At 39.1% G+C, this 22890-nt stretch overlaps 1 protein-coding gene across 5 annotated transcripts in view; it reads left to right on the top strand.

Annotated features, from left to right (window-relative positions):
* The window catches only part of LOC126335503 (coiled-coil domain-containing protein 39), a 424893-nt gene that overhangs the window by 380911 nt on the left and 21092 nt on the right, over positions 1–22890 (top strand). For 4 of the 5 annotated variants that reach the window (XM_049998846.1, XM_049998848.1, XM_049998849.1 and 1 more), the window contains 3 exons: positions 11779–11885; positions 17279–17473; positions 20720–21008. In XM_049998846.1, coding sequence (XP_049854803.1) covers positions 11779–11885; positions 17279–17473; positions 20720–21008 — 591 coding nt within the window. Of the gene's footprint in view, positions 1–11778; positions 11886–12238; positions 12396–17278; positions 17474–20719; positions 21009–22890 lie in introns of those variants that run through there. The other variant, XR_007564887.1, reaches the window with a different exon arrangement.

The raw sequence follows: 22890 nt of genomic DNA, 5'->3' as shown, positions 1-22890 counted from the left end.
GACAAGATATCTACTTTGAAACCTCATGTGCACTATCTGAAGATGAGCCTGAAAAGGTTCAAAAACCAAGTAAAAAGCTGTTTTAAAAATGATGGTTGCAGTTTTCTGTATTTATATTAAACAGTTATGAATAACTTAAATTGGAATGATCACATAGATAACATTGTGACTGTGTTTTATTGGCAGAATACTTAGAGGATGCAACAGGTCTACTATAGAGACTGCCTACACTAAGCTTGTCCGTCCTTTCCTGGAGTATTGCTGCATGGTGTGGGATCTGCATCAGACAGAATTAATGGAAGACACTGAAAGAGTTTAAAGAAGGGCAGCTCATTTTGTATTATTGTGAAACAGGTGTGAGAGTACCACAGATATGATACATAAACTGGGGTGGCAATCATCAAAACAAAGGGATTTTTCACAGAGGCAGGATATCATGAAATTTCAGTCACCAACTTTCTCCTCCAGATGTGGAAATACTCTTTTGGTGCCCACCTACAGAGGAAAAAATGAACATTGTAATAAAATGAGAAAAATGAGTGTGTGCAGGTAAAAATTTAAGAGTTTGTTTTTCCTGCAGTGGAATGGTGGAAAAATAGCTTGAAAGTGGTTAAATGAACCCTCTACTGAGCACTCAACTATGAAATGTATGGTAGTCATATAGGTGAAGATGTAGAGTTAAACTCTCCTGCATCTTCCACTTAATCATCCAACTTAATAATTAGTATTTAAATTTTAAGGAAGGTAAATAGCCTGTGAAGTACATCCATTTGTAATATACACTTCCCCCTCCAAATATTATATCATATCTACTGCCTCAAGCTATTTGTAGTTAGCCTCTTGAATTAAATTTTAGCTAGAGCAATACTTATCTCACTAAACATTTTGTTTCATCATCTGATTCTTCTTTCTGTTGAAATATCAAACATATTGCATATTTATGTGGTTCTCTAAGCTGCTTTTGTTCACAAAATAGTTTAAATGATTTCAAATTTTGAACACATTGATCAAGTCCAAGGTTTCTGTTGTAGGCATATTTGAACATCATTCACTTTAGCGAGCATGGGCTCCAAAAATAAAGGAATGCAAAGGAAGGTTAGGTCACAATGTAAACCAATAAACTGCATTTATGTCCTTTGGTTTCTGGATTTTCTTGTTTCTGGATTTTCTTCTCAACTATACCTCAAGGCTTCCAAAATTTTATTATGCTATCAGGGTGCACAGTGAGCACACATACAGATTCATGCTTTGGAATACATTTTATGTCACAGGATCACTTCACATTAATTGGAACATGTTTAAGAACATCCCACTTATGTGTACACATTTTGCACAGTATTGGAAGAAGTCATTGTTTTTATTCCAACAGCAACTACATTCACTCCAGCAAGATTAAGTGAGAGATTGTTACATGGCACCAATATTGCTTTCACAATTATACCCAAAATATGTATCTGAACACTACTAATGTGTACAGGCATGGTTGCATCGTTATCATATCCTTATCCATAGCAGGAGGCCTGTTTTAAACTATCTCCTTGCAAGTTGTCGGATATTTGTTCTGTAATTTCATTAGCTGAATTTCCATGTCATAGAATGAAGTCAACAAAGGATTCCTGTACTGTGGCTTCTGAACCTTCAATCTGTACATAATGAATTACTTGAGACATTTGGTCAGTACTCGATATATCTTTGTACATGGTGGAGGAATACTTAGTCTTGTATATTTTCTTAAGTATCTCTATTCTGTCATGCTCGCCAAGTAGTCTGATGGAGTCATTTTGGCTTCATGGAGATAATCTGTTTGCTGAACTTTGTAAATGTGATATTCGCTGATGAATCAGTTTTGGCAAGTAGTTTTAAGGTCTCAAGTGAATTTCCACATTTATAATTTCCACAAAGATCTTCTGAGTGACCACACAATGTTAAATATTGCCTGGCTAAATACAGTTAATAATCAAGAATTCTTGTTAATAGAGCTTTTCATTTATCAAATGACTTACATTGTTTTACATGAACAGCATCGTCGATTGCTTTAATTGAACAGCATCATCAATTGTTTCACATTTCTGTAGTCTCATTTCAAGGTATTTCCAGTTCAGTTTTCATATGCTTCAACAGGATGATAACTTTTCTCATGTTGAAGTATTCTTGGGGTTTAGCGTTTTCATGTTTTAAAATCATATGGCTGTATACAAGAACTTCTCCCTGTATTATTATTTTAAAAAAAGCATGCAAGGAAAGCATATATAGCACATTTCACAGGAAAATACAACAACCATGTCCTTAAAACTCACTCGCCATTTTCTAACTCCATATAAAACCACTCCTTAGAAAATGATCTGCTGGTGTTATATGTTGAAATAAATGCATATTTATTCTGTAGTCCTCATGTCCCTGTCTTAGTTAAGTTCATTCTTCAAAGTCTCAGTTATATTTTCTGCCAATAACTAGTATCAATGAAAACTTTCAAATGAATCTGCTCTTAAAGAGTGAATGTCTGTGTAGTTGGCCCTGCTTCTGCTGTAGAGAGTGAGCAGCTTAAAGATTCTGGATCACAGGAACATGTAAATTCTTGTGAAATTACACACTAGGTGTTATCAGCAGTTTTTACAGTAAGTCTGTCAAAACTTCCAGCTAGTTCAGAAAGCTGTTCTTGTTCTGTTATTTCACCTTTTCCTGCTTTGGGTACCAGATTCCTTTCTTAAAGACATTAAAACAGCACTCCGTCTTCAGGCTACAAGTGGCCCGTCGGGACCATCCAACCGCCGTCTCATCCTCAGCTGAGGATGCGGGTAGGAGGGGCGTGTGGTCAGCACACCGCACTCCCAGTCATTATGATGGTTTTCTTTGACCGGAGCCGCTACTATTCAGTCGAGTAGCTTCTCAGTTGGCATCACTTGGCTGAGTGCACCCCGAAAAATGGCAACAGCGCGTGGCGGCCCGAATGGTCACCCATACAAGTGCCAGCCACGCCCAACAGCGCTTAACTTCGGTGATCTGACAGGAACCGGTGTATCCACTCTGCCAAGGCCGTTGCCCTAAAGACATTAAGGGTGAGATAAATTCTGAAAAACATTAAATAATTGTAATTTTAGTTGACAAACTGATCCTACTGAAGGCAAGAAGGCAGCCGAGGCTACAATAGGTAGCAGTACATACATAAAGGCAGGGCTGGAATGGCAAACAGGACAAGACATGCACAATAAATGACTGTTACGAGGAACGCTGAGTGGGGTATTCGTGCTACCACAGCTAATTTCATAGATTATTTCTTTTTCTGGTCTACATTACATTTTTTTTTTAAATTGTCTCTTAACAGGTGTTTTAATGGACAAGTACATAAAATGTCCATTATTTGCAAAAACAAATAAATTAAGACCAACCTCAACAGCTATTGTTTCCTAAGGGAAACTCACTAAAACTATTTTGGGAACAGCAGCTTTCTTATTGCCAAGCATTGGCAAAAAAGGCTGCTATTCCCACAATTCAGAAACACAGATTTATCAATAAATAAACTTATTTATGTACCACTCTGTGATACAAGATGAGCCAAAAGTCACTACCCATCATAACCAAATTGTTCTCTGTGTAGCAATAGGTGCAATTGTGTCTGTTAATGCCTAATTACTCTCTGTGTATCAATGGGTGCAGTTGTGCCTGTTAATGTGGCCTGATAATTTGAAAGTTGGCTCATCACTCCAAGTTATCTTAGAAAACAACTCATTATCATATTCTCTTAATTCTACATCTATATATACATACTCTGCAAACCAGTATGAGGTGCATGACAGAGGGTATGTCCCATTGCACCAGTTATTAGGGTTTCTTCCTGTTTCATTCAAGAATATGGTGCAAGAAGAATGATTGTTTGAATGCCCCTGTGCATGCAGTAATTATTCTAATCTTATCCTCATGATCCCTATGTAAGCAATACATAAAGGGTCTGTAGTATATCCCTAGCGTAGCCATTTAAAGCAGTTTTTGAAAATTTGTTAATTGACTTTCTTGGCATAGTTTACGTCTGTCTTCAGGAGTCTTCCAGTTCAGTTCCTTCAGTATCTCTGTGACTGTCTCCCATGGATTGACCAAACCTGTGACCATTCATCCTGTTCTCCTCTGTATACATTCAATATCCTCTGTTAATCCTATCTGGTACAAGTGCCACACACTTGAGCAATATTCTAGAAGAATTTTCATGAGTGATTTGTAAGCTATCTCTTTTGTAGACTGATGTCACTTCCCCAATGTTATACCAATAAAGTGAAGTCTACCATCTGCTTTACACATCACTGAACCTATATGATCATTCCATTTCATAACTCTACAAGACGTCAGACAAACAAGGGTGTATCAACCAGGTGGGCAGGAGGGGCAGTCACTCCTCAGCTATTTGTATGAGTTGGCCAATTTTGACTGTGACTCATTGATATTATAGTCAAAGGATAGTATTATTTTTTTTCTTTTTCTTTTTCATTTTATGACGTGCTAGACTTTACATTACCTGAATATTTAGAGCAAGTTGCCAATCTCAGCTCCATGTTGAAATCTTATCAAGATCTGACTGAATATTTATACAGCTTCTTTCAGATAGTACTTAATTATAGATAACTGCATCATCCACAAAAAGCCTGATTTTATTATTAATATTGTCTTCATGATCATTAATATACAAAATGAACAACAAGGGTGCCAACACACTTCCCAGGGCACACCTGAAGTTACTTCTACATCTGAAGATGACTGTTCATTCGAGATAACATGCTGTGTCCTCCCTACCCAAAAGTCCCCATTCTAGTTACAAATTTCACTTGATGCCACATATGATCATACTTTTGACAATAAGTGTATGTGTGGTCCGGAGTGAAATGCTTTTTAGAAATCAAGAAACACTGCATCTATCTGTTTTCCTGGATCCACAACTTTTAACATTGTCTCACAAAACTGAAGCCTACCACATTCAACTTCCAGTAGCCCTTGTATGAGACAAACAATTTAGTAAAAGAGAGAGTGCTACTTACCATAAAGAAGACATGTCAAGTTGCAGACTGGCACAATTAAAGGACTCTTACAAAAAGCTTTTGGCCATAGTCCTCATCAGTAAAAGAGAGACACTCACTATTCACACACACAAACAAGCACACCTCATGCACACAGGACTGCCAACACCTGCACCCCAGGTAGGAATGCACCTATCATGTGGGATACAAGCAGCAATCTGGAGGGGGCAGGGAAGGGGAAGGGGTAGTTGTGTATGGGTGGGGAGAGAGACAAAAGTTGTCTGGTTTAGTGTGCAGCGACTAGAATGCCAACAGGCGTCATGTCAGGAGGTTGTGGGGCAGAGAGGTGGGGAAAAGAGGAGCAAAAATGGAGAGAAGCAGGGAAAGGCAGGTGGATGTCTTCGGAGAGGCTGCAAATAAACAGGGTGGGAGAAGAGAATAGGAAGGAGATGATAGAACAGTGGGGGTGGAAACTGTTGGGTGAAGGGTATGGGCACAGTATGTTACTGAAGGTTGAGTCTGGAATAGTTACAGGAGCAGTGAATGTGATGTAAGGATAACTCCCATTTGCGCAGTTCAGAAAAGCTGTTGCTGGAGGGAAGGATCCAGACGGCTCAGTTAGTGAAGAACCCATTGAAACTGAGTGTGTTACATTCAGCTGCATCTTATGCCACAGGGTGGTATATCTTGCTCTTGGCCTCAGTTTGGCAGAGTCCATTTATCTGATGGACAGCTGGTTGGTAGTCATACTAATGTAAAAAGTTGTGCAATGATTGCAGCAGAGCTGGTAAATGACAAAGCTGCTTTCACAGAAGGGTCAGCACCTGATGAGATAGGATAGACCCATAACAGGACTGAAAGAATTCCAACCCTCATTGACCAACACCTGCAACCAATTGCTGTTATCTAGCTTCCTATTTCAAAGACACCAACCACTTCTTTCACCAACTCTCAACCATCCCCATCCCTTTACCTTCTGGATCCTTACTCATCACTGTTGTTGTCACCTCACTGTACACCAACATCCTTTATGCCATGGTCTTACCAGTATTGAAAACTACCTTCACCAATGTCCTTCAGATTCAAAACCCATTACCTCATTCCTCAAACATCTTATTGACTTTATCCTAACACACAAGTACTTTTGTCTGCAGCTCATGGTCTCGCAGTCACGTCCTTGCTTCCCAAGCACAGGATCCCAGGTTCGATTCCTGGCAGGGTCAGGAATATTAACCTGCCCCGAGATGACTGCGCATTTGCGTTGTCCTCATCATTTCATCAACATTCATGAAAATGGCGAACTTGGACTGAGCAATGGAAGGGAATTTGTACGGGCATTGATAACCACGCAGTTGAGTGCCCCACAAAACAAACATCATACATAAACAAAGATACATAAACAAATCCATGGTGCAGCCAACCTTTTTATGGGCTGTCTAGAGGAGACTTTCTTAGCCTCACAAAACACAAAATCTCTAGTCTCATTCATGATATGAACTCAGGGCCAAGACACCCTATCTTCATTCCTTCGCAACCTCAACACCTTCTCTCCCATCCATTCGTGGTCTTCCTCAACCCAGTGTGCCACCTTACTAGATGGTGACCTCCTCCTCTCTGATGGCCCCATCTGCACCTCTGTCCTCATTAAACCCACCAACCACCAGCAGTACCTGCATTTTGACAGCTGTCATTCTTTCTCACCAAACATCCCTCCCATACAGCCTGGCTACCCAGGGACAGCATATCTGCAGTGTCAAAAACTCCCTTGATCAGTATGCTGAGGATTTCACCATGGCTTCACAGTCAGGCGATATCCCTCAGATCTCGTCCACACACAAATCTCCTTTGTGATTTCCCCTCACACACCCAACCCTCCCACCGCCCCCAAGAACCAGCCACAGAGGAACATCCCCTTCATCACCCAGCACTTCTCCGGATTAGAACAACTGAACCACAACCTTCACCAGGGCTTTGATTACCTATCATCATGCCCTGAAATGAGGAACATCCTACCTGAAATATTTCCCACCCTCTCCTAAAGTGATGTTCCATTGCGTACCCAACCTCCACAACATCCTAGTTTACCCACACGCCACTCACAGTCTCAACCTTTGCCACAAGGATCATATCCCTGTGGAAGACCCAGGTGCAAAACCTGCCCAATCCACCCTTATTCCAGTCCTGTCACAGGTTTATCCTACCTCATCAGGGGCCAGGCTACCAGTGATAGCAGCCATGTCATTTACCATCTCTGCTGCAATTATTGCACAGCTTTTTATATTGGTATAGTACCAACCAGCTGTCCACCAGGATGAACGGCCACTGCCGAACTGCGGCCAAGTGCAATGTAGACCAACATGTGGTACAACATGCAGTTGAATGTAACACACTTGATTTTAATGGGTGCTTCAGTGCCTGAGCCATCTGGATCCTTCCCTCCATCACCAGCTTTTCTGAATTGTGCAGATAGCAATTATCCTTACAACACAGTCTCCGCTCCCATAATTATAGTGGCCCAACCTTCAGTAACATACCGTCCCCATACACTCCACCCAACAGTTTCCAGCCCCTCTGTCCTATCATCTCCTCCTCATTCTCATATCCCACTCTGTTTATTTGCAGCCTTCTGCCAATGCATCCCTGCTCCTCTCCATTTTTGCTCCATTTTTCCCCACCTCCCTGCCCCAAAATCTTCTGACACAGCATGGGTCAGTATTCTAGTTCCTGCACACATCGCAAGACAGCATCCATCTCTCCCCTCCCATACATTACTATCCGTTCCCTTCCATGCCAACTCCAGAGTGTTGCTGGCATCTCACGTGACAGTTGCATTCCGGCCCGAGATGCTGGAGCTGCGGTTGTGTGTGTGGTGTGTGTGTGTGTGTGTGTGTGTGTGTGTGTGTGTGTGTGTGTGTGTGTCTCTGAATGACGTGTGTTTCTCTCTTAATGATGAAGGCTATGGCCAAAAGCTTTATGTAAGTGTCTGTAAGTAGCAATGTATCTTTTCCTACATTGTTGGTATTCCTAGGTGGAGTTTCCATGTATAAGATGAGATGTGTAATGTTTATTTTGGCCTTATGTAAAACTCTTTGCAAAGAATCTTTAGAAATATCCCATTTGAGAGATAATGTATGGTTAGACTTCTCAGAGTTCTGAGAACCATAACTTAGTACACAGTATCAATATGCTTGGAACACATTCAATACTAGGTACAAGAACAATATACATAAAGATTTAAAATCACTTACTCTTGCCCAGAAAGGAGTCCAATATTCAGCAACGCATATTTTCAATAAGTTACCAGCAACAATTAAGAGTTTAGTTTCAGACAAGGCACAATTTAAACATAATTTAAAAGAATTTTTGGTGGCCATCTCCTTCTATTCCATCCATGAGTTTCTCAACAACTGCAGTAGACCATTTTAGTGAAAATTTATTATACTTTAATTTTTGACAATATTTGGTTGTAACAACCAAGTAACTACCTACTGTGTGAATGATGGATGTATGGAAAGCAGATGTAAGTCTTAGGTCTGTAAATAGTGGAAGTTTATTTTTAAATCTTGTACATAATCTGACTGTTCTAAACTGAGGATCACTGAAATGAACAATTTACTTTAATTTTTGACATTAGTTGGTTGTAATAGCCAAGAAACTAGCAAATGTCTGAATGATGATTTAATGAAGCCAGGTGCAAATAGTAAACCTGTAAATATTAAAAGTTTAAATTTAATTCATGTACATAATTTTACTGTTTATTGACTGAGGATCATTAAAATTAATGAAACTCAAGTTTTTCTAATTACATTTTTGTAATGTGTTTATCTGATATGTTTCACACCCAGGAGGATTCCCTCTTTTATGGGTCTATGGAATGAATAATTAATCTAATCTAAAATTATAAGCTTTGTTCCACCACTTATTGATGGCCAACCTGACCTGTGGAAATCCACTACAGGTCCATTTTCTACAAACATTTCCATAAATTGTAAAGCATTCCTTGCACTTGCAACAGTTTTGAAATTTGTAATCCACTAATTTATTATTACATTATAAACACATTTGTGTCATGCTTTAAAGCAAAAACTCTTTCCTCATTAGAAAACATCTCCCCAACAGCTTAGAATAATAAATGAACATTTTGAGAGATGTTTGTTTTAATAACAGTGCACTCTGATGTTTCTGTCAATAATTATCTGAAAAAGTATAGCTGTACACATTGGTGTTTATGACTGTAATTATAACAAACAAACAAACAAACAAGATTATCTTAATGTTTTCAGTAGGTTATGATGGATAATGAATTCTGGCCCACCCCGTATAGAAATATTATTTACCTGTGTGTTATGTCTAAAGGCTACTTTTTCCTGATGTATTTTCAGGTCTGATGTAGGCTAAAATGGGCCACTTCAACCAATTGGTGACCTCACATTTTGCCTTTTCGAGGATGGGGACGACCTTGTGTCCCACAACCAAACATGTAAAATAATTGTTGAAAAAACATTAACTTCAGGTGTCAGTTACAGTGCAGACTACACCCAAGCCCTGAAATACCATATTTTATTTTATGATAAAAATTGTATCTTATAATTTTTTTGCATGCCCGAAAAGCAGTATGCCACTGGTGAACAAACTTGTTCCTATTCCCCTCACAACTCCCCTACCACCCCTTCCCAGAGAATTTTTCAGGATGTTGTGAATAAATTATACAAATAGTGTTCCAAAGCAGTGGATACTCAAAGCAATTGTTACATTCAAAATTATCAATGCATAGGGAAGAAGTTGACACTGGACCCAATCTCCAGAAATAGTTGAGGAGAGGTGCAATAAACATCATTGACACACCTGCCAGAAACAGCCAGGCAAAACACCTGTCACTGAGCACTGTCTTGAGTATAACGATTGAATGAAATTTGATGAGTCCAGTACTGGGGTGAAAACATTAAGTTTCTGGGATAGTGCAATTAAGGAGTCTACCAAAATAAAGATGTTGTAAAACCTGATAAACAAGGATAGAGCTTCCAAGGGTTCTTATTTGTCATTAATTTGTTAAAATCTTAATGGCCACTTCATCCATTGGACTTGTTAAATGCTGAGAGAATGTGGCCTTCATGGAATAACAGTGTGAGCACTGGAATACAGAGAAGCATCAAGTGGACATAACATGTACTCAGAGACAAACTCAGCTACAAATACTGACGCAACTCCAAAATATTCCATGGTCTGGTTGGAGTGCGGGCACTGAGTACACATACAACACAGCTCACTGCGCGTGAAGAAAGCTATTGGACTTGCGCTCAAAATATTATGCTTGAAAATAGAAATAACAACTCAGCTGAACACCTGAAAGTACACTATTAATTAATCTTTCCAAGAGGACCTCACCCAGGATTCAGCATCCTGCCACTACCGTGTAGCTATGGAAGGGAATGCATTGAATTTCAGATCCAGCAATTTTGAGTCATGTAATGCTCTTCTCCATGTGAGGTGGAAACAGCATCATTTCAAATCAGGTACATTAAAACTATGATTATAATGGTTAAAATAAATTTTTTTGGTTAAGTCAATCCATCTTCTGACTATCTTTTGTGAAGCCACAGTACAACTAAATTACAATGTCAGGTATGGATAATACGATACACCAGCTGTCAAGTTCTTGATGATTGACACCATTCTCCATTTTAAAGATTTCTGGGACTCACGTTTGATTTAAAACTGTCATGATTACAGGCACTGAACGTCTTGAATTGCCTTAGCCACAGATCTTAGGGAACAGAAGGAGCATTTCGACTACAGTTTTATAAGGCTTTTATGAGAGTCTGTCTAGGTTATAAGTGCCTTGTGTATTAGTCAGAAAACATGATTCAAATTCATTACCATAACAAATTGTTGCTCATCTTCTATGGAACAAGTATTTTAAGTGGGAGTAGTACCGACCCAAACCCAAGATCAGAACTGACTGCCACCATTACTACTGAAGAGGCCCTGTTTAATTTTAGATGTAGTGAGGTACTGGAGGGAGTGCGCTCCAACATGTCTTTTCAATTCATTGTTTAATTAAATAACTGTACTTGTGGCTGGGTCAAAGCAGTTGGCCACTCTTGCCTGTTCTGTGGTTTTTCCTGGAACATGATCCTGTGATCTTTCTACTTAAGGAATTTAATTTATATGATTCAGTATTACATACAATGTAGGGGACATTGGATCAGACGAGACATATTTTAGCTGCAGATCAGAAAATGCCACGTTTCATTTGAATGGGTTTTACAAGGAGCGAATGTCAATTTACTGCAGATCTGCCCTATAAGATTTTGTCAAATATCTTAACTTCCTCCCTAAAATACAAGCTTTAGGGAGAAGCAATCAACGTGCAGTCTTATATCCTTCCTTCTTATATTATCCATGTTTTAAAAAGTTTTGTGGTGTTTGACCAAACGTACAGTTTTTACACCGTGTGCGATAGAGTTAATGGGTAAGTGAACATGAGCAAGTTAGGGAGAGGGGGAGAGATTTAATGTAGTTTTAAATGGTTTTTTTCTTAACACTTTTTTTGATGCTACAGTTATCTTAATCACATTTCTCTCTCTAATTATTTTAGCAATGATACACTGTAGGTGAGAGCCGTTAAACCATAGATGACACATATTATCCAACTTGCCTCAGAGAAATTGTATTATTATTTTTTATACATTTGTTACCCAATTTATTTCAAAATTAATTTCACACTCGTATTATAGATTTTTTGCAATTGAAGAATAATGGATTTATCTGGGTTTAGGTCCAGAGTATCAAGAGAAAAGAGAATTAGAGGCTCAGTATTACTCTGCAGTTGATTGTCTTAGACGCAGACAAGCTGAAATCTCAGAGATAAACAAGGATATTGAGGTAAAAGCATATGTTTACATACCAGTGTTAATATTCAGTTTATTGACCAAAATTGTAGTTTTCTGTAGCATCAAATATCTAGAGATAGGACTCAAATCAGCTACTGAATATGCAGGTAAGGTAATCCTCTTATTATTATTATTATTATTATTATTATTATTATTATAGTATCTGTCATTCTTAGTTTAAATTGTAATAATGTTCATAATTTCTTATATATTTGCTATCAACACATGCCGTTATGTTTCACTCTTGCATTAAAGTTTATGATCTTAGTTCATTAGAAGTGAGCAGACATTCATTGTGTCCTGGAGGTATATGATGATACATACATATAAAACTCTCTCTTTCAGTGGTGATTATCTGATTAATTTTGAAGAAATGATTATTGTAATCATTTGCATTGTTATAACAGAAATACAAAGATAGAAACAGCAAACAAAAATGATGACAGGCAACCATTCACCTACAGATGAAATGAGATGCCACACAGTCACACATAAAAAGCAGGTAATTGCTCTATGACTACAGAAGTGAAATCCAGGTGTAACAGTAATGACTGATGACTTCAAACATAATGTCTGAAGAAAGTCCAGTGATTCAAAGTTTGCAAGTGGTTTTAAAGACAAAGTGGATATTGCAATTTTTTCATTAGTATTGGTCATTTTCAACTTAATTAAAGCATCACCTGATGTTTTCCTTATAAATATGTGCAGCATTTGATGAAGTACTTATCAGAAACCACATTTTCTGTTCATACTCTACAGGGATTTCTCCTTATACACAAAATTATTTATGTTGGTGCTAGGGTATATTATACACAAATTTAATAAATTTCAGTTTGACAAATGGCCTACATGGGTACAAAATATATCAGTGATGCTTCTGAGTGGCAGATGTAACATATCTATATATGCTATGTTAATTATGAATTATACTTGAAGAAATGGTGTTGTTGTTGTTGTTGTTGTCTTCAGTCCTGAGACTGGTTTGATGCAGCTCTCCATGCTACTCTATCCTGTGCAAGCTGCTTCATTTCCCAGTACCTACTGCAACCTACATCCTTCTGAATCTGCTTAGTGTACTCATCTCTCGGTCTCCCTCTACGATTTTTACCCTCCACGCTGCCCTCCAATGCTAAATTTGTGATCCCTTGATGCCTCAAAACATGTCCTACCAACCGATCCCTTCTTCTAGTCAAGTTGTGCCACAAACTTCTCTTCTCCCCAATCCTATTCAATACCTCCTCATTATTTACGTGATCTATCCACCTTATCTTCAGTATTCTTCTGTAGCACCACATTTCGAAAGCTTCTATTCTCTTCTTGTCCAAACTAGTTATCGTCCATGTTTCACTTCCAGAAGAAATGGTATGATACATATAAAATGCCTATATATGCTGTGTTAATTATCAGGCAGTATTAATTATACTGGAAGAATTTGTGTCTAAATTAAAACCTGAATTTGTTGTAAATAACTAATTTATTTTACAGACTTACAAAACACAACTCACACAAACACACACACACACACACACACACACACACACACACACACACACACACACATCGATACATTGTCCCAAAACTTCATCCTAGTCTTGTTTGTTAGCTTGTTAGCCCAGAGGAAGACATTGCGTGAAAACTGGTTTACATGGTTGTATACTGCTCAATGCTTCAATTAAAAGGTTAATGGTTACATTTATTCCAATATTGTATTAATATATTTTATGGGCAGAGAATTGATGTCTTCCAATAAGTTGATCCTTTTTCAATATTATGAGAAGGGAAGTTGCCACTCACCATATAGCTGAGATGTAATGCCTATCGGCAACTCAGCATCTCCGCTATATGGTGAGTGGCAACTTTCCTTCTCATAAAATTGTTACATTCCATCCTGGATTTTCCACTGTTTGACACTTTTCCAATTACACTATTCAAACTGCATCTATGCACAAATTGAAACTACCACTTAAAACAAGTAGGATCATGTATTTAAATATATTAACATGATCTTCTATGTTTGTTTGTAGAATTTTTGTGTTTACCTTTCTCTGTACTTTGCTGGATGAGGCTGTCAAGATAACTAGTAAAATCTGGGAACTATTTTTAATATATTGCTTTTGTTTACTGTTTTTCTTGAGTTTGTCAGTACTGTATGTTGAACCAGCCACGATTCAGTCCATCATTGATGAAATAATACTTGACGTCAATGTGCTTGTTTCGTCTTGAAATTTGGCATAATTTTATCATTGGTGCCACACTTTGGTGATCAAAACAATTTGTCATTTTCGTATTTCAGTCAAAAAATTCTTCTATAAAAGTCTTCAAAATCTTTATTTCTTGACAATCTTGAGCAACAGAGATGTACACACATCAAAAAAAAAAAAATTTTTTTTTTTTTTCATCACTCCAGTTCCCAGAACTCCTGAAGATAGACATTGACTGTGAATATCACAGACACAGTCCATTTGACTGTTCAGAGATGTCACTAAATCCACCCAAAGATGTAAACAACCATGCATGAGCAGCACCTATGAGATGGGGCACGAGGGCGGGGGGGACGGGGTGATCGGACAGCCGATCAGTTCCAGTCATTCCACCAGGAAGGAGTACACGGCTCTTGTTGTCTGTAGTTCAACCATGTCTAGATGGTCAATACTGTGGTTTGATTGTGTTCTCATTGATACTTTGTGCCAGGAAGGGCTCTAAACAAGGGAAGTGTCCAGGTATCTCGGAGTGAATCAAAGCGTTGTTGTTCAGATATGGAGGAGATACAGAGAGATGAACTGTCGATAACATACCTCACTCAGGCCACCCAAGGGCTACTACTGCAGTGGATGACCGCTACCTGCGGATTATGGCTCAGAGGAACCCTGACAGTAACACCACCATGTTGAATAATGCTTTTCGTGCAGACACAGGAAGTCATATTACGACTCAAACTGTGCACAATAGGCTGCATGATGTGCAACTTCACTCCCGATGTCCATGGCGAGGTCCATCTTTGCAACCACGACACCATGCAGATGGGCCAAATAACATGCTGAATGGACCACTCAGAAATGACATCACGTTCTCCTCATCGATGAGTGTTGCATATGCCTACAACCAGACAATCGTCAGAGATGTGTTTGGAGGCAACCCAGTGAGGCTGAACATCTTAGACACACTGTCCAGTGAGTGCAGCAAGGTGGAGGTTCCTTGCTGTCTTGGGGTGGCATTATGTAGAGCCGACGTACGCTGCTGGTGGTCATGGAAGGCACCATAATTGCTGTATGATACATGAATGCCATCCTCAAACAAATAGTGCAATGATATCGGCAGCATACTGTCGAGGCATTCATCTTCATGGATCACAATTCATGCCCCCATTGTGCACATCTTGTGAATGACTTCCTTCAGGATAACGACTTCTCTCGACTAGAGTGGCCTGCATGTTGTCCAGACATGAACCCTATCGAACATGCCTGGGATAGATTGAAAAGGGCTGCTTATGGATGACATGACCCACCAACCACTCTGAGGGATCTAGGCTGAATCGCCATTGAGGAGTGGGACAATCTGGGCCAACAGTGCCTTGATTAACTTGTGGATAGTATGCCATGATGAATACAGGCATGCATCAACACAAGAGGATGTGATTCTGGGTATTAGAGGTAATGGTGTGTACAGCAATCTGGACCACCAACTCTGAAGGTCTCATCATATGGTGGTACACAACAAGCAATGTGTGGTTTTCATGAGCAATAAAAAGGGCAGAAATGATGTTTATGTTGATCTCTATTCCAATTTTCTGTACAGGTTCTGGAACTCTCAGAACCAAGGTGATGCAAAACTTTTTTTGATGTGTGTATTTTGCTTCTGTAGTAGATAGTGCAGCCATGCACTGTTTCTTCCAGCACCTGTGAAGTCTGCATCACAGTAAGACACTATTCCTTGTTCTGGTTTTTCTGATGAGTGGAATATGCCATTCCCTGTTACTGAATTCAGGTATGTTAAAGTTCTTTTCTTTGCATGGTCATCTTCTGCAGCAGCTATTCAAATCAATTATTGTTGGTATCTCCATCTTAAGCTTACTGCACTTAATGAAGGAGAACTTTACACCAGAGATGTTTCACTTTATTTACAAAGCACCTTATATGGTCATTGTGGAATTGTGTTTTATTTGACTGCATTTTATTTTCTGACCAGCGGGCCACGGTTGACTTGCCAGCTGATACGCCATCTATTTTAGGAAATACTCAAATGAATGTGGTTAAAGTTTTAAAGTTCTGTGACTTGTCCAATGTTTTTACAAAGATTATAGGGAGAGAGTCTTAACTTGTTCACAGGATGACTGGCTTGCCCATATTTTAGGTAAGTGGCCAGGCAGTGACAATTTCCTGTGGCATCCTTGATACTCCTTTCTCATTTTCTTTACATTTTATTTTGTTATACAAAGTTTTCCATCTTTTCTGACTTTCTTCGCGTGTATGCTTCCATTTTACAAAATATGTCCACATTCGTTTCTTTTAATGTGTGTCAGGGCACTGATGACATCAACGTTGAGCACCTGTAAGGTAAGCCCCAACACACACACACACACACACACACACACACACACACACACACACACACACACAGTTGTTCACAGATTTCCCCCCCCCCCCCCCCCCCTATTCTCAGGTTTTTGGATATTGGCAGTAATGTAACTGCCAAGTCCCTTTGCCATGAATACAGCATTTATTTACAAGTGCCATGATGGAAAATATGCAGCATCTTTTAATCCTGGAACACTGTTTAATATTACATTTTATGCCTATGAAGCCATATATCGACATATGATACACAAATCTTCTTACAAAAAGGCACAGTCTTTTTACACTCATGAAGTCATGGTGGTTCAGTCCTCAGTGGACACAACAAGATCCTGGAGAATATCCCAGCAGAGGGGTCAAAATGTTGATTAGAAAGAAGAAATGTAACACGGCCTAATAACCAAGAAGATTTTACCTTTAGTATTTATTGTCTATCTGCTGTTCATTCATTCTGTACCCTCAAAAAATGTTTTATGATTGTGCATAACATCATGGAAGGGCACTCAGTCATACTGCACTATTTGCAGGACAGTGATTCGAAGTCCTGAACTGTCCCAGATATTGAGTGTTTTGCATGTCTTCTTTAAGGAAGAATTTCTGTTTTCCTCAAAATGTTTCATCACATAATCAATGATATGTTAGTGAGAATTGGGGCTGTTATCTGCTAATAGATTTTGAGTAATTCTTATTCTAGAAATCATCACTCTTATTTACAGAATCATATATATATATATATATATATATATATATATATATATATATATATATTCCCCTTTTCGTTGTTAGTCTGTATATGTGCTAATATATGTTGCAGTTGATGGAGCAAACACTGCAGGAATTATTACGAGCTGAAGATGAGATACGCTACACATGGCGAGATAAAGACCATGAAGCAGCTGAATTAGACAGGGAATTATGTGACCAGCAAGCTAAGTTAATACGTGCCGAAGAACAATTGCATCGACAACAAAGACTAATACGTGGTTCCACAAGACGCTCCATTGAGGAGGTAAACATTGTCATTTAATAGCCACAGTGGTCATCTTACAATTAAAACATTATCTATTTGTTGCAAAGAAAGTGCTCTATTTTCTGGCAAAAGTTTTTGATTCTAACGTAATTAACTTTTCCTGACTGACCCTAAGATTACTCAGTGGACCTTGCTGATTGGCAGTGACTTCATTTGTTTGTTAATCCTCTATAATATAAGAAGTATGAAGCCTTCTCTACTTTTTTATTTAAGAGAAGACCAATTTAGAATGTAGAATTCACAATTTAACATTGTTGCTGTTTTCCAAAATAGGGGAGAGTGATGAGATGAAGCGTTAAACAAAATCAGCTCTGATCAAGTGCTATCCTCATCAGTGGCAGGACAACAGTGGTAAGTGGGGAACTGCCAGTGCTCGAATAGTCAGGATACTGACATATTATGGCAGAGCACAAAGACGAGAGTTCAGTGAATTGTGTTTCTATGGGAAAGAACATATATATTTAATGTGGAGAGGACAGGTGGTCAGGTTTGGTCTTGTTGAAGCAACCATCTGTGTGTTTTCCTGAAATAATTTAGGTTAACGATGGAAGACCTAAATCACGATGATCAGACAGAGCACGGACCTTCATATTCTCAAATCTGAGGTCAGGACCCAAACAAATGAATTAGTTCATTCAGTTATATCTAATGTACAATTCTCTTATGTTTGTTCTTACTCGGAACAATTTAGCTGAAATGGCATAGAAAATATTTATACACTGTTCATTTAGTCTCTCCACACTATACATATCTTGCCATATTTGAAATGTATGAGAAAGGAGAAAGGGACCAGGAACTGACTGGTATGTTGCCTGCTGATCATCTGATGCTGTTAGTCATTGCTGAAGCTCATCCACATCCAGTCCCTGATGCCCGTGTGGAACGCTAGAAGAAATGAGGAACAAGAGTGTGTCTGGAGGAGGAGGTAGAGGGAGAAACAGAGAAGCGGGCTCCAGGGATTGTTAGAAGGAGAGGACAAGGACCTCTGGAGGGAGGAAGAACCAAATGTTGAGTGTGAGGGCAGAAGGGCATGGTCCCTCACCTGTGGGAGGAGTTGCTTTCGATGGCAGGTCACCAGTCTCTCCTCCATGTGCAGTGTGAAAATTCTCCAACCTTACTGGCCATGAAAGACCTCTAGGATCCAGTGCTCATGGTGACCAAAAGCTTGTAACCAGATGGGGATCCCTGATGTGTATCTGGGTGATGAAAGCAACTGAGGACGGTGCGAGGCATGCAACAGGAGGTGCAGAACCATGCGCAGGTGGCACCTGTGCAGCAGTTCTGCCAGGCTCCTCTCACTGTTAGGTGTGGACTTGGAAGAAATGAGAAAGTGTGCTAGCATATCTTCTGCCAGGGCCATTGACAATATAAGTTTTCATTTGCATCTTGAAAGTTTGTTCAAGGCACTCTGCATCACTGTTCAACTGAGAGTGGAATGGAGCACCTTTACTTGGTGGATATCATATTGTGCACAAAAATCGTGGAAAGTCTGTGAGATAAAAACTGAAATATATATTAGTCATTTCACATATACAGACTAACAACAAAAAGCAGAATTGTTGCCTTTATTGTCTACATCAGTTTGATCAAAGTTTAAGGAAATTATGAGCAGATGCACCATACAACTAAAAACAGAATTTTTTCAAGTAACATAGAAAGAAACATTCCACATGGGAAAAATATATTAAAAGACAAAGATGCTGTGACATACCAAACGAGAAAGCACTGGTAGAAAGACACAATAAAAAACACACAAACACACCCACAAATTTCAAGCTTTTGCAACCCACGGTTGCTTCATCAGGAAAGAGGGAAGGAGAGGGAAAGACGAAAGGATGTGGGTTTTAAGGGAGAGGGTAAGGAGTCATTCCAATCCCGGGAGTGGAAAGAAATACCTTAGGGGGAAAATGGGACAGGTATACACACACACACACACACACACACACACACACACACACACACATATATATATATATATATATACAGACACAAGCAGACATATGTAAAGGCAAAGAGGTTGGGCAGAGATGTCAGTTGAGGTGGAAGTACAGAGGCAAAGTTGTTGTTGAGTGACATGTGATGTATGAGGGGCGGCAACTTGAAATTAGTGGAGGTTGAGGCCTGGTGGGTAACGGGAAAAGAGGATGTATTGAAGAGCAAGTTCCCATCTCCGGAGTTCTGATAGGTTGGTGTCCATGGGAAGTATCCAGATAACCCGGATGGTGTAACACTGTGCCAAGATGTGCTGGCCATACACCAAGGCATGTTTAGCCACAGGGTGATCCTCATTACCAACAAACACTGGCTGCCTGTGTCCGTTCATGCGAATGGACAGTTTGTTGCTGGTCATTCCCACATAGAAGGCTTCACAGTGTAGGCAGGTCAGTTGGTAAATCACGTGGGTGCTTTCACACGTGGCTCTGCCTTTGATCGTGTACACCTTCCGGGTCGGGTTACAGGACTGGAGTAGGTGGTGGTGGGAGGATGCATGGGACAGGTCTTACACCGGGGGCAGTTACAAGGGTAGGAGCCAGAGGGTAGGGAAGGTGGTTTGGGGATTTCATAGGGATGAACCAAGATGTTATTAAGGTTAGGTGGACGGCAGAAAGACACTCTTGGTGGAGTGGGGAGGATTTCCTGAAGGCTGGATCTCATTTCAGGGCAGGATTTGAGGAAGTCGTATCCCTGCTGGAGAGCCACATTCAGAGTCTGATCCAGCCCCGGAAAGTGTCCTGTCACAAGTGGGGCACTTTTGGGGTTCTTCTGTGGGAGGTTCTGGGTTTGAGGGGCAAACAAATCTGCTCCAGTCCTGAATCCCTGAACCATTACACCAACAACCTGAAAATAGCTTTCGCATCCCGCAACTACCTTCCCGACCAGGTACAGAAGCAAATAACCGGAGCCACTTCCTCATCCCCTCAAACCTTGTTTCAACAATATGATATCAAGGAAATTATTTTATACATTCCGCTAGCTAAGACATTTTTAAGTTGGCTGTATTTTTTTAGTGCTCTTATGTTCTCATGAATCAGACTGATGTAGCAATTAGACAATGACATCAGTACCATTAGCTCTGTGGTTGACTGCATAATGTAAGTACTTCCAGTAATGTGTGGCTCTCCTGCTTCTTACAATATTTGTGTTTTCTATTATTATTATTATTTTTTTTTTTATTTATTTATTTATTTTTTTTTTTTTTTTTTTTTTTTTTTTTTTTATTTACAGAAAGACATAAAAACACGAGAACTACAGGAACAGAATATGAGTGCACTGCAACAACTAGCTGAACTTGTAGCACGACATGTGGAGACTGGTCCCGTTGTCAGTCGCTATCTAGTTGAGAAAGGTCTTGAGTTACCTATTACAGCACGTACCCAGAGTTCTCGCTCACTTGCAGCGACATCTGTCTCCTCAGCTGATGAAAAAAGTGACAAGTGTGATGTTTCAACACCTAGCAGTGATCGCTCTTCGCGCACTCCCACAAGCCCATCTGTTGTCACTCTTGACCTACCAGGTACGTTACTAATATTTCTAATGCAGTACCCTGAATTTTTAAAATAATGCATCTAAATATTAAAGTGTAAATTTAATGCTCTTATCTGTTCTATTTTCATCAATATTCATGTTCTCCCCTTCAAAGTAATCACCCTCAGATACAATACACTTGTGCCAACGCTTCTTCCAATTCTTGAAGCACTTCTCATAAACACTTTTTGGTACTTCCAGTGAAGCAGCTTTTATTTCCTCAGTCATTGAAAATCTTCATCCTTTCATAGGCCTCTTCAGTTTTGGGAACAGGAAAAAGTCACAGGGGGGCAAATCTGGTGAAAATGGTGGCTGAGGCATGATTGTAGTGTTGGTTTTGGCCAAAAAATCTCTTACAACCAACAATGAATGAGCAGTTGAATTGTCATGATACAAAAGCCATGAATTGTTTTTCCACAATTCCAGATGTCTTTTGCATATTGCTTCTCGCAAACTGCACATAACATCGAGGTAATACTCCTTATTGACCATATGACCTTGAGACAAAAATTCATGATGCACTACACCACGGTAATAAAAAAAAGAAAAAGAAAACAAAGAAAAAAAAGAAAAACAGTGAGCAAAACTGTGACATTTAATTGGACTTGGTGTGCATTTTTCAGTCTTGGCTCTCCAGAGTGCTTCCATTGGGACCATTGGGCTTTGGTTTTGATGTTATGACCATAAACAATGTTTCGCCATTAGTTGTTACCATTTTGAGCAAATTAGGATCATCATTGATGTCATTCAAGAACTCCTGATCAATGCTCATGCAGTGGTCCTTCTGATAAATATTGGAAAGTTTTGGAACAAACTTTGCTGACATACGTCTCCTGCCGATAAAATTGCATGACATGAGCCAACTGATATGCCAACATCCTCAGCAACTTCCCTTATGGTAATCTGATGATTTTCCAAAACAATTTTCTTCACAGCGTTGACATTATCATCTTTTGTTGATGGGCAGGAACATCCAGAGCGAGGTTCATCATTGGCATCTTCTCAGCCATCTTGGAAGAGTTTGTACCACTTGTAAACATTTCTTTAACTTAAAGCAGACTCACCGTATGCCACTGTTAACATTTCAAGTGTTATAGAGCACTTTATTCCATATTTCGTATAAAATTTGATGCAAATTCTTTGCAGACTAAAACACATCTAACCTTTCTATCCGTCTAAAAACAAAATGAAGTATGCAGTATGCTTGAAAATGTGAACATATGTTCAGGACATGTATACCAATATAACAAAAAAAAGACTGATAATCAAATGTACATTGCCCATGCGGTTTGAAAAGTTGCCTTACTTTTTGAACAGCCATCGTACCCTGAATCACTTTTTATGTTGAAAGTATCTACGTCTTCTGCCAGTTGTCAGCTTGTGCTGTATCTCTGATCATGATGTACATTTATTTAACATAAATGAGATATTGCCTTACAATGTAGATATATCCTCAGGGTAAATCAGTTATAATAAATCCAGAACAAATGTTTTTAAGAATAGTTTACAAGAGATGATCGGGGATGAAATTTATTTACAAGAGATGATCTGGGATGAAATTTATAATGAACCAAAAGCTGCCATAAAATTTAATGTATTCCATGATAAATTCATGTCATTATTTTCAAATAGCCATACAAATAAACTAATCTGAAAGGACATTAAACAGCCATGTAAAAACCCATTGATCGTCAGAAGGATTAAAGTATCTTGTAAAAGGAAAAGGGAATTGTTTGTGTTGACAGTAACAGTTAAAGATCCAGCAGTGGTTGCAGACTACAAAAGCTACTGAAAACTACTAAAAAATTTACTAAAAAATAAAGGAATATGCACATTATGTCCAACAACAGACTTAAGGCTATATAAAATGC

The sequence above is a fragment of the Schistocerca gregaria genome, chromosome 2, assembly GCF_023897955.1.
Source record: "Schistocerca gregaria isolate iqSchGreg1 chromosome 2, iqSchGreg1.2, whole genome shotgun sequence".
In the NCBI taxonomy this organism is placed as follows: domain Eukaryota; kingdom Metazoa; phylum Arthropoda; class Insecta; order Orthoptera; family Acrididae; genus Schistocerca; species Schistocerca gregaria.
Note: the sequence above shows the minus strand (reverse complement) of the source record. Positions and strands in the feature narration are given on the sequence as shown.